The sequence below is a fragment of the Sorex fumeus genome, unplaced genomic scaffold, assembly GCF_029834395.1.
Source record: "Sorex fumeus unplaced genomic scaffold, SorFum_2.1 ptg000030l, whole genome shotgun sequence".
NCBI lineage: Eukaryota > Metazoa > Chordata > Mammalia > Eulipotyphla > Soricidae > Sorex > Sorex fumeus.
In genome coordinates, this window is record NW_026606087.1 from 21,965,605 (window position 1) to 21,978,546 (window position 12,942).

The following is a 12,942-nucleotide window of genomic DNA, read 5'->3' on the forward strand; positions in this document are numbered from 1 at the left end:
GGCTTCCTCCCCACCACGTACCCTTCAGGCAGCCATGGCTGGTCTGTCAGAGTTTGCAAGGCTGTGCGTGCCCAGACCCCACCCAGGGACCACTGTCCAGCTCCCTGGCATGCGGGACGGCCGGGCTCACTGAGAACACAGTCCCCCTCTAAGGGGCGCCAGTGAACACAGTGGTAAGCACAGGACAGTCTCTCATTCTGAAAAGTGGACAGGGCTGCTGATCCCCGGGCTACGAGATGGGCCCTGACTCCCATCGCAGGCCTGAGCTCAGAGGTGCTCCCCTCCTACAGCAAGAGCCTGCGGGTGGCGAATCAGCCTGAATCCAATTCAGAGGGTGACACAGCAGTGTGGACGGCTGAGCAGGCTGTCCTTGACCTCGAGGGTTCTTCTGGGATGGAGCTCGGAAGCAGCGTGGGGTTGAAAGCCCCTCCCCCAGCTCTCACAGGCATGGAGATGCCCAGCCTCCTTCTAGGGGGCTCTGCTCTGCCCTCACGAAGAGGCTGGGTAACTGTGTCCTCGCTCTACCTCCGCCCGCCTGCCTTTCTCTGGAGACACGTGTGCTAACTCCCGCTGCTATGGAGGAAGGCTTGGCCATTGACATGAAAATCTCAATCAAGACTTGGCTTGGGCATCGAGGACAGGGCTGCCCACAGCTGCTCTGGCATCAGGAGACACCCCTTCCGGGCCCCTTCTCCGGAAGGACGTGGACAGCCGTTCAGAGCTCTACACCGGTTCCAGGAGGCGCCCTTGGGCTTCTAGGCTTATGCCCATTGGGGCCTCCCCCAGGACCTCTCTTCCTCCCCAACTCTGTCCGGGACATGGGGACGCGGACTCTTCACCTCTCAGCCCCCCAGATCTGGCCCACGGGAAATCTTCCCTATCCCCACCCAGGTCTTACCCACCAGCATCCGGTTTCTTCCATGCACGAATATTTACTTGCAAAGTGCCCCTCATAGCACAGGCCCTGCACTTACCCCTCAGGCTGTACTTACCCTTGTGTGAGGTCTGCTCCCATAACTGCCTCACCGGCCAAGCCACAGTAGGCAGCCGTGTGCATTAACTGACAACTAGCCTGGCAGGGAAGCTGCCAACCGCTCAGTGTGTGCTAAGATGCCTGCAGACGGTGATGCATCCACCTTAGGACGCAGGCTGGTGACTTATGTGGGGGCAAATCCATGGCCCTTCCCCCTGGGAGATGTGTACCTACCATCCCTCCTCTGGAGCCTGGCTGGCCTGGGAGTGCTTTGACAAACACTTGGCATAGGTGACACCATGCCAGCTCAAGGGCAAGCTTATAGGAAGGTCAATAGCTTTTGTCTCTGGATTGCAACCCGAGTCTTGAGTATGGGGTAAAAGTCCTTGTTGGGAAGACCATGTGGCGAGAACCAGGGGGCGCCTATGAGAGAGAAGGGGTCCCACAGAGACCAGCACCCCAGACTCTCCCTTGGTCTCAGGCAAGCCCAGCAGCTACAGCACACACATGGGCTGTCCACAAGGAGCAGAGCCGGCCAGCTGACTCTTCCTGAGCCCCGGATGCCCTGTCCCTGGTGAGCAGCTGGTGGGCTTGGAAGCCTCTGAGATCTGGAGTCATTCCTCATGCAGCTGAACTGATCAGTGCAGAAGTTACTCATCTTTCTTTGGTCCTACTGAGACCAAGGACACAGAAGGCTGAGCTCTGCAGCCAGGAAGCCCCGGGGTAGGTATCTGAGCCCAGAAAGGACCTGACTCTTGTTCCTGGGTCCTGGGTGATCACAGCAGGGAGTGTCCTATACTTCTACAACTGGAACTCCATCCTAAAACTCATTTTCTCAAAAGAGAAAAGAGGATGCACAACCTTCCTCCTGGGATCTCACTCAACTCTCCCAGCAAGGAGGGGCTCAATATTTTCAGAGTGACTTTGATAGGGGAGTATGAGAATCAGATGTAAGTGAAAAAAGAAGGGGGGAGGGATAGTTTTATAGGAGTCCTGTAGTGTCAGACATGTGCTTTGAGCTTTTCACTTAGTATTTACCTATTTCCTCCCAATCCGAGAGGCATGGATTCTTATCCCAATTACAGACGGGAAATCCAAGTTTGAAAACTCACCTGGCTGGTCAGTATTAAAGCCAAGATAAAAATCCAGATTCCTCTGGCTCTATAGCCCATATTCGCTTCACTTCAACTATCTAGTCAAAATAACCGGCGGTTCTCACTGTCAGATTTGACAATGATCTCTCATTTTATTTCATTTTCTTGACTTCAGGGCCACACCCAGATGTGCTCAGGGTTTACTCTGAGCAGTGCTCAGGGAACCATATGCAATACTGGGGATTGAACCCAAGTTGACCATATGGAAGGCAAGTGCCTTACCCCTGTCCTATCTCTCTGGGCCCACATCAATCCCTCTTAAATAGAATCTTGTTAGCACTGTGTCATCAACCAACCATGGCCAACGGTGAACTGAACTGCATTCAGCATGAATTCTAATTGGGCTGGCCACGTTGGGCAGCACACCCACCCAGCTTCAAGTCATTTTCAGATGAACCGAATTCTGGAGTAACAGAGGAAGTACACCTCGAACATCTGGGTCTTCGATAATTAGCAGGACTTTGCTGGGCCAAGTGGGAAGAAGGATAAATCCTGCAAACAGATGTTCAAGAGTGTAGGCAAAGGCCAAGAGCAGGCTCAGGCTTGGGGAGATGCTGATAAACATGCTTGCACCCATGCATGCACATACATATATTAAGCATTAAGTACATACATAGCATGATGCACGTATATAGATACTCTACATAAAATGTCACATATGAGGTTATATACCGACGTGTTAGTGAAGATGACACTTGGTGGTAGGTACGGACAGTTCGCATGCTCACTCCCCTTCTCTAACTTTTCTCCACTGAATGCTTATTGCCTACCTCAACACTAAAATGGAAGAAAAAGGCCAACAAACCCCCAGGGGGCTTGAAGAACGGCCACGAGAAGGCAGCAAGGGTCAGGGAGGAGGCTGGACACTGGCTAATGAGGTGGGAGAGGTGAGCAGGGGTGACTTCCATGGGCACCTGACTCTGAGCATCCAAACAGCATCCTCCAGGCTCCTCTCCTCCCCTTCACACCCTCAAACCCCAGAGAATGCCCTACTTGGATCCTACTGGAGACAAAGAATACCCACGTTGAGGCAGGGGCCGAGAGCATGGGAAGCAGAAGCACGAGTCCTGGCCTGCTTCTCTGGGCACTTGTGGCCAGTCAACGAGCGCACAGAAGCCACCGAGGGCTGCTAACGCCCACCTTTCTACCTCTGGGGGTCACACAGCCACACAGGCACAGGACAGAGGCACGAGGGAGGTGAAGGGTGGCGTCAGCAGAGATGCTCTCGTGAAGAGGCACGCGTGGGGCCTGTCAGAGGAACTTGCTTCCTGCAGAGTGAGGGGACGGGGGTAACTGGAGGCAAGAACCTGCGTGTGAGGGGCCAGGTGAGTCACGAGGGCTCCCCACACACAATGGGTTCATTTACTGAAAATGTGATGGGACGTTCTGTCCTCGTCCCAAAGCATGGGAAGCCTGAGAAAGTCAGTCTAGGTTTCCCCCGTGGATGAGGAGGCTCCCACTTTTCCAGCCAGGGACGCCTCATCCGTTAGAGAAACGGGACAGGCCAAGCTCTCCCAAGTCTCGAGTGCTTGGCTGCGCGTCCCTCTAACTCCTACCTTCTGCATTTACTAAGTGCATTGGTGTGGGTTGTTTTTTTTTTTTTTAATCATCATACACATCATCTCCATTTGCCAAAGTAGCAACTATGCAGAGATAGGGAGGGCTCTCCAGAAAGAGGACTAGGCTGAGAAAGTGATCTGTGAGGGGGCAGGAGGGGGCTGGGGAGGGCAGGAGAGCAGAGAAGGCAGCCTGGGTTCTAAGCTTCTCTGGGCCTCAGCTCCTGAAACCCTCACTGGCTCCCATGAGAACCCCACTATGCGGTCCTGAGGACCCCACTGTCCCCCTCAGATGCTCCCTGTCAGGGGCTGGTTTCTGGTGGAAGCAGGACAGGACGGAGTGGGAGGAGGGTGAACCAAGCGTGTGGGCCCGGCCACGCCCCTGCCACAGGTCAGCTCCCAAAGCCTTTTCCTGTCAGTTGTCTCTGGTAGCAGCTCCCCTATGGGGTGTGCTCAACTTAGGAGAGTTCCCAGAGGAGGGGGAGTCAGGATTGGACAAGGCCATAGAGGGCCCAGCTGGTTGGGCCTGGGAGCTGATGGACTCCCAAGCCAGTGCTTATTCTCCCCAGGTGCACCTGGGGTCCACATCCCTAAAGCCAGCTCCGGCCACTCCTGCCTCTCACCCCGCCCCCGCCCCTGTCCCCAGCCCCCCACACCTGGCCCGCACCTGGTCTCCAGGGGGATGTTACTGTTGAGTAGCCAGTTGTCCTGGGCGTGGGCCGGCTCCTGCACGGCGCTGGCGGGGGGCTCTGCGGACAGCGAGTGGTCAGTGGGTGCTGGGCTGGGGTTGCTCCTGGGCGTGAAGTTGCCCCGGTTCAGGGAGCTGACGGAGGCTGCGTGGTGCTGGCTGGGGGTGTGCGCGTGCGGGAGAGGCGGTGTCCGGAGCCGGGGGTGGTTCTGTAGGCCGCCGGGGTGATCTGGGGTACAAACACGTTATCAGGGGGCAGTCCGGACCCTGGCCAGAGGAGCATGCCAGGCACAGCAGCGCAGATCAGACACAACTGGCATTCGGTGAATATCCGCTAGCACCGACAGCGCAGGGGGGTGCTGGGGTTAGAGCGAGACCCCAGCCAGTTCCCTGCACCCACTGGGGGGGGGCGGTGGAAGGAAGAGAGGGAAAGAAGGACAACTGGAGAAAGATCAGTCCACAGTGGCAGTTTGGGACAAGCCGTTCAACACTGCCCAGGGACCTGTCAGGAATGAAAATGTCAGAGGCACAGCACAGCAGACAAGGTGACAGCACACAGCAGACCTGGGTTCCCTCCCCTGCACCATGCCAGGGCCCCCCTGAGACCCGCCAGGAGTAAGCCCACAGCACAGTCAGGAGGGAGCCCCCTGATTTCCCAGACGCCGCCCCAGATTGTTGGGTGCAGCCTCTGAGAACTGGGTTACAGAAGGGAAGGGCCAGGCCAGCTGGAGCTGATGAGCTAAGTGAGAGCCAGGCCCTGCTGAGGTGCTGTCTCGGAGAAAGGCAGCGCCTGGACAAAGCCCCAGGCCTGTGTATATGGGACCTGGTGCAAACTGTGACATTTCATTCATTCATTCATTCATCCATCCATTTTCATTTTCTAACAGTGAATCACAAAGTTATGCATAATTGGGTTTCAGGTATGTAATGTTCCCTAATCCCTTCACCAGTGTTCACTTCTCTCCACCAACGTCCCCCTTCCCACCCCCCTTTCCCCACCCACCCACTTGATGTAGGCAGGAAGATTAAAGGAAGCCCAGCCAGCCCCCAACACACACACACACACTCACACACACACTCACACTCACACACACACTCACACACACACTCACACTCACACACACTCACACACACTCACACACACACTCACACACACTCACACTCACACACACTCACACACACACTCACACACACACACTCACACACTCACACACTCACACACACACACGCATCATGCCAATGAAATTTCTGGGAAGTAATAAAACCACCAGTTCTAAGTCTCACCCACCTGGAAGCAAGATCTGATAAGACCTACTCCAGCAGCAGACCCTGAAGAGACTGGACCCCTCCCTACAGAAAGGGCCTGAAGGAAATTACTTGAGAACCTCAATTCCTTCCTTTAATCTGATTTACCCTCAGCTGGCCCAGACCAGAGAAGTCTGGACCCACCCTCGGAGAGAAGCTCCAGCAGGAACAAAGGTCAAGAAAAGGTGTTTCAAAGCAGATCGCTCCTAGCTCTGCTCCCTTGGAAACAACCCTAGCAATGGACTCTTACCTAGCTGGAAAGCCCCACGTGGGGCACCTTGGGAAAACCCTATCAAAGCCACCTTGAACAAAGGGAGGGCACGCAGATGCTGCTCGAGCCCATGTGCTGCTGGCGCTCACGTGACCCAGTACATGTGGCATCAGGGCACATGTGTTGCCTGCATCTCCCCTCTTGAGATATGTACATGCATGTTTCCATATCTAATGCTGGGGCGTGTGCAGGGGCTCTTTCTACCCTTGGAGAAGCCTGCATTCTTTCTTGAGCAGTTCTCTCTCTCTCTCTCTCTCTCTCTCTCTCGTGCACGCAAGAACTTTTCCTCCCTCCTCACCTTCAAAAGCCTCCAAATAAAATCTGTTCTACTTCACTGCTGCTTTACTTCTAAAATTCTTTTCTGTGAGGCAAGACAAGAACCCGGTAACCCTAGGTAAGGCCTAGACTGACTTTTCTTTCCTGAAAGAACAATTCCTCATCCCAACCTGAGTCTGTGACTCCTGAGAAAAAGAAAGGTGACAGGGGTCAACTCCCATGCTGGAAGACCAAGTGGACGTCAGGTCCACCTGCTAGGGCTGGTGGGACTCTGGCCTGTGCTGAGCAGGGGCTCATCGCAGACTCTCAGTCCTAGACTTCCCAGCTGGTCTGGGGGTGGCGGAGGCGGTTCGGGAGAAAGTGACCGTCTCTCTCCTCTCCTCAGCCTCACATAAGCCATTGGTGGGGGCCCACTGACATCACACTCACTTGTGTCTACGAGGTGCACTTTTTTAAACTTTTGACACTGTGGTTTAGCGCACTATTTTAGACCAAGGGCTGGTAACGACCTAGACAGGAGATGACCCTGGAGTAAAGGCAGACCAGGCACCAGCCTGGGCCCTGGGGCATATATTTGACCCATCTGAAGAGGGGCCGTTTGCAACCCCATAAAGGAAATAAGACAGAATTGTTTCTACTTTCAAGTACTAAGAGCAGGACCCAATTCTTAGAGGGAAAATTTAAGAGCATGAGGATAGGTTAAGTGGGTTAATTTTCAAAGAAAGAAAGTTGGTAAAGGAGGGGGAGGTGGGGGGGTAAGGGTGTGGTCCTGAGCGGCAGTACAGAGGGTAGGATATTTGGCTTGCATGCAGCCAACCTGGGTTCAATCCCCAGCATCCCAGATGGAACTACTGCCAAGCGTAGTTCCTGAGTGCAAAGCCAAGGATGTGTGCCTGAGCACCCCTGAGTACTGCCGGATGTGGCCCCCAAACCAGAATAATTAAATGGAAAAGAACGTTCCCAGGGATGTCAGCCCAGGAGAGGAGCTCTGGGAACCATCTTCACGGCTCCCCTAACCTGCCCGCAGGTGGGCATTTGGGGTGAAGCAGCCAGGAAGATGGACCTACTGGTCCTTGAGCCACGGGCCACTCAGCCCACACAGCAGGGCCCCTCCATGGAATCCTGCGTTAGAGGTGGGTCTTGGGCAGTGATTAGCTGGAGATGAGGGGATAAGAGGGGCCCCCAAAGCAGCGCTGGCTTAGTCCCTCCCAAGAAGAGACAAGAGTGCTCGCTCGCCTGCTCTCCCTCACTGCCCGTCCTGAAACCCGAAGGCGGCTCTCAACATGCCTTGCAGTTCACCCTCACAGCAGAAAGGCCACTGCGGACTGCTGAAGCCTCCCTGTCCGTGTTCATCTCAAATGCCTAAACCCAAACAGAAATCAGTCACAGATGTGGGAAACAGGGGGAAGGGTGGCAGAAGTGAGAATCGGGCTGAGTCTAAAAGAGTTTCAGGCCCAGGCTAGGAAAGATGACATCGGCACCCAGGGCGGGTTGGAGGTGAGTGTTAGCGCTACGAAGGGGAAGGAGCTTCCACCTTCTTTAGGAATATGCAAGTAAGTACAGAGTGGCCGTGGGACATTTCAGTTCATTCTGACTCGGTCTCGACTGGAAACGAGGAGCATTTTCCCAGGAGAGCGGAGAGGCTCCTCGTGGCAAAGCGGTAGGAAACTTGGCTGAAACACATTTTGTGTTCCGTGTTTGGTGGAAGGTAGAGCTTGTGAGTGGTAAAATTACCACCTCTGTGGCTGAGGAGTCGGCGTCTAAGCCAAGAGCTGGAAGTGTGATGTGCTTCCTCTGGAGGCTTATACCACACTGTGAGGAGAGAGAAATGAAGCAAAGGAGAAACTGTGGCACACACGGGAACCACGCGCAAAGACGTGGCCATTTCTCTGCCTGGAAGGAGCTATGGAGAAGTCAGATGGAGCTGATGGACCGTTTGTAGGAAAAGTAACACAGGTGTGAGACCTGGATCCCCACAACCTCCCCGCAAGAAACACTGCTGTTCTTCAGTAAAGAGTGGGGGACTGGTGGTGATTTCAGATCCTCAAGGTCATAGTTTTAGGGGCTCAAAGATAACTATGAATGCATCTCTCAGCCTTGGTGAACTTCAGTTTTCTCCTCTGCAAGCGGGGCCAGGAGGTGAGGGTGTAATATTTGGATCTGGGAAAGAACAGAGCTGCACAGCATGCAAAAAGGGGGCCAGTGGAAGGAAATACGTGCGTGGCACTGAGGCCAGAGAGGAATATTGGCTCCTTCTGGAAGAGGCCAGCTATGGCCGTAGGAACTCTTCCCCAGGTCCAGGACCTGCCCTGACTTGAAACGCTGTCCAACTGAGCAGAACTTGTCCTGGGAAAGCCCCCTGCTGTTGGCATAGCAGGAGCAGAAGGGTAGAGCATCACTTCACTCTAAGTCTCACTCATGGAACAGGTGGTCAGTTAAAATAGATAACGGAATGGTTGGGGGCTGAGATAGGGCAGCAGATAAAAGCCCCCCCCCTCCCACTTTCTCTCCCTCTCTGCATGCTCTCTCACTCCCTCTGGACTCTCTCTTCTCTTCCCCAACCTCCAGGATCAGGTACTGCTGTGCATCTGGACACATGACTCAGATGACCCAGGCTGGCCATGTAGGCTCAGAAGGGGAGAATACAGGCAGGGCTCAGGCATCCCAGAAAGCTCGAATTCGGGCAGGGCTCAGATGCCCAGGTGCCGAGCACAGGTGTCTTACCCACACGCATGTGGCTATGGCTGGAGATGAGGGAAGGAGAACTGAATGACAGGAACTGCTGGGGTACCACTGGGAGCTTGGCAAGAGGCACAGAGCACAGAGATCTTGCCCCCCACACGTGGCCATGGCCAGAGGCTGGGGAGAGCATATGCAGGATAGAGAGTGATGCAGGGACAGGACCTGGCCGTCGTTCCTGAGAAGTGAGTGGACAGTGTGGGAAAAGACAGGGAGGTCGTTCAGGGGACAGGGGGGTGTCAGGGATAGGACGGGTGACATCATTCACGGGTAAAGGACAAAGGCCGGGACAAATGGGGAGGGACCTGAACCCATCTCCTTTATCTGTATGATAACTAACTTTCACCCTTTCGAGTTTGGTCTGTAAATCTCTTATATTATTCTCAAGAATCCACCAGCGCAGGAGAATCCACTTTTGCACTAACACTGTCACTGGCGTTTCCTTCTTACAACACTTCTTTTTTTTTTTAATTTTTATTAGTGTGAACCTCATGAAACGCTATGAGGTACAGTTGTAGACTTACAAATTTTTGTGCTTGGGTTTCAGTTATACAATGATCGTGTACCCATCCCTCCACCAGTGCCCATTTCCCACCACCACGGATCCCAGTATCCCTCCCATCCCCCATGCCCCCCATCTCACGCTGCCTCTGTGGCAGGGCATTCCCTTTTGTTCTCTCACTCCTTTTAGTTGCTGTGGTTTGCAAAAGAGGCACTGAGTGGCCATCATGTTCGGTCTAGAGTCTACTTTCAGCATGCTTCTCCCATCCTGGGAGGATCCTTCCAACAATCTGCCACCATTTCTTAGGTAAAGGTAAAGGTAAAGGCCCTCCCGTTGATCATCGATTTGCTCGAGCGGGCCCAGTAACATCTCCATTGGAGACTTTGTTGTTACTGTGTCTGGCATATCGAATACTCTCGGTAGCTTGCCGGGCTCTCCGAGAGGGGCAGAGGGATCGAACTCGGGTCGGCCATGTTGGCCGCGTGCAAGGCAAACACCCTACCTGCTGTGCTATCGCTCCAGCCACCATTTCTTAACCTTTTCAAAAATGACCTGACTCATGCAATGTGGGGGTTACCTCCTACTGCCTGCTGCCCAAGGCATAGGTAGGGTGTGTGGGTGTGTGTGTGTGTGTGTGTGTGTGTGTGTGTGCATGGACAGGTGCTCCACAGTTCACCATGTGTAGGGGAGGAGAACCAGCTCCAGAGGACAGGGGCTGCACATAAGGAGGCCAAGATCACAGGAAGTGGGCAGAACGTCACGCTGTGCCCATGAGCTGGGTGGGGTCTCGGGGGTCCCAGGAAGGAGCCCTGCATGGGGGGGATGGGTGGCACATCCCAGCACTGAGGTGGCTGCCCTCCTGCATCTCCGGAGGAAATCTGTCTTCTCTTCCCATGGACAGCAAGAACTAAGAAATGCTCTTCCTGTGACATGGCTGGAGTGATGTCACGGCAGGGAAGGCACTTGCCTAGCACTCTGCTGACCAGGGTTTGATGCCAGCATCCCATATGTTCCCCTGGGCAGCACTAGGAGTGATTCTGGAGTGCAGAGCCAGGAGTAATCCCAGGAGCAACTGAGTATTGCCAGTGTGACTCCACTTCCTCCCCCAAAAATACTGCCTCTCTTCTCTCTTCCCATGAAAAGTGCTGATCCCATCAGCCAGAAAGACAGTGCTCATCCCGCGGGAGAGAAGCTCTCCCCGCACTCACGCCCTGCCTCGTCTACAGTTTCCAGGGGGAGTGCTCTCCACGGAAACCAGGACATGCAGAGGGGAAAGCAAAGTCACTGACCATGCTAGCATGCCGGTCGGGTGTCGTGGCCCAGGCTCCAGTACTTGGAATACAAGCCCTCACCACATGACGGGTCCTTCCTGGAGCTTGCTGCAGGCTCTGACCCGGATTCAAAGGCACAGAGGGATGAACTGTGTTTGAAACCAGGCCCCACCACTTCCTAGCTCAGCAGTGCTGCGTGAACGCCTGAGCCCTGGAAGCTGTGCTTTCCTGGTCTGCAAAGCAGAGATAAGGGCGCAGCTGCTTCTCAGTATGGCCAAGGACCAGGTGAGGCGGGCTGCAGGGTCATCAGCACGGTGACGGGCAGATGAGAAAACGGGCTGGACTACTCATAGACTCCCTGGCACTCGACAATCCCATCAACCATGTTTTCCTTAGGTCCTTGTGGGACCGGTGGTAGAGATCTTACCTGGCTGTTCATGGAGCACTTGGTCTTCTCTGCGAGTTTCTGTGAGTTGTCTTAAGTAAGCTGACCCCAAAGGTCTGCTGAGTTATGTGCTTGGCCCCAGTGGGACTATAGCACCAGGCCGGAGCAGGTATCAGTGGGGGACCTAACAGTACTCCCAGATGCAGACTATCAGCGGGGTGCTCAGGAAGGCATCTTCATCTTACCACACCACAAGGGAGGACTGGATTCCTCTCCCCCTCACAAAGTAACCTGGCCTTGAAAACCCCTCAGCGGTTTGTAGAATCTTTCCTTTTGTGCATGTGTTGGGGGACACTCCTGTTCAGAGATCACTCCCGGTGGAGTGATCAGGATTACTCCTGGCGGTGCTCAGGGATCACTCCTGATGGTGCTCAGAGATCACTCATGACAGTACTCAGGGATTACTTCTGGCAGTGCTCAGGGATCACTCCTGACAGTGCTCAGGGATCACTCCTGACAGTGCTCAGGGATCACCTCCCTGCTGTGGGATCAGGTGGTGTCTGGACAGAAGTAGGGGGATGACCATATGCAAAGCAAGTAGCTTCACCCCTGCCATGTGTTATTTCTTTCCAACTATGGGCCATCTTAAGTTTCTAGCATTTGGGGCAAATTGAAGCAATATGATAACTTGATTGAAAAACAAAACCATGCACAAAACAAGAAGCTTGTCCAGGGTCATGTTGGTAGGAAATGAGGAAAGCCAAGCTCCCCAACAGAAATATCCTGCTGTTTCTGCTCTTGATGCTGCAAGGGAAGGATACAATCCCATAAAGCATCAGGCAATTTACTAAAGAAGAAAGCTTCTCGTGTTATTTGGGTGATGGGGGCACGTCCAGAGGTGCCTATGACACCCAGGATGGAACCGGGCTTAGGCGCATGCCCAGGATGAGCTTACCCAGAAGCCCTGGCACACTCACCTCATGTACTCTAAAACTGGATAGTTCATGCCAATAATCAGAGGGAAGAGGTACTCAAAGTCTTCATGTCTGATAGTATCCCAGAGCAGTAGGCCTGAGTAGGAATCACTAACCTCCTTCGAACAGAGCCACACTCTGCCAGGCTCAGAACACAGATAGAGAGATACCATGCCCAGAGACCAGAGCGATAGCACAGCAGACAGGGCGTTTTGCCTTGCACACGGCCGACCCGGGCTCAATCCCCAGAATCCCATATGGTTCCCCAACCACCGCCAGAAGTAATTCCTGAGTGCAGAGCCAGGAGCAACCCTTAAGCATTGCTGAATATGACCAAAAAAGGAAAGAAAAATGGAAACAAACAAACAAACAAAAAACCAGAGATATCATCCCAGGGTCCTCCCAGTCACTGAGTGCAAATGTCCTTCACCTTGGCCCAGAACGCCCAGCCCGACCTCACCAGGAGCCCAGCCCATGTGACCCTGACCTTTCTCCTTGGGGCCATGAAAATCTGCTCTATGGGCAAAGGCCCTGATCAGAGAGATGCTTTTCATCACTCCTCACACACACCACAGGCGCGCTTCTCCTCTGGCTGCATGCTCAGGAGATCCGAGGCCAGTGTCCCATCCATCAATGCCCACAAACCATGTCCTGCTAAGCACACACATGAATGTGTCCTATTATAGTCCCCTGCCAGAGCCCCGCTCACCATCCTTCATGCGATGCAGGGGCTGGAAGCCGCCTGGGCATAGGGTACCCTGCTAAGCAGCCCTGTGATGCTTCGATTTCATCTTCCTCAGTGTTCCCAGCCAGGTGTCTCGGCAGCACCCCCAGCATGCAGGGAGACG

General features: G+C 54.1%; 1 protein-coding gene across 2 annotated transcripts in view; it reads right to left on the bottom strand.

Moving 5' to 3' along the window:
- Positions 1 to 12,942, bottom strand: part of TENM4 (teneurin transmembrane protein 4) — a 371,175-nt gene that overhangs the window by 224,383 nt on the left and 133,850 nt on the right. For both annotated transcript variants that reach the window (XM_056115823.1, XM_056115822.1), the window contains one exon: positions 4,351 to 4,600. In XM_056115823.1, coding sequence (XP_055971798.1) covers positions 4,351 to 4,600 — 250 coding nt within the window. The remainder of the gene's footprint in view (positions 1 to 4,350; positions 4,601 to 12,942) is intronic.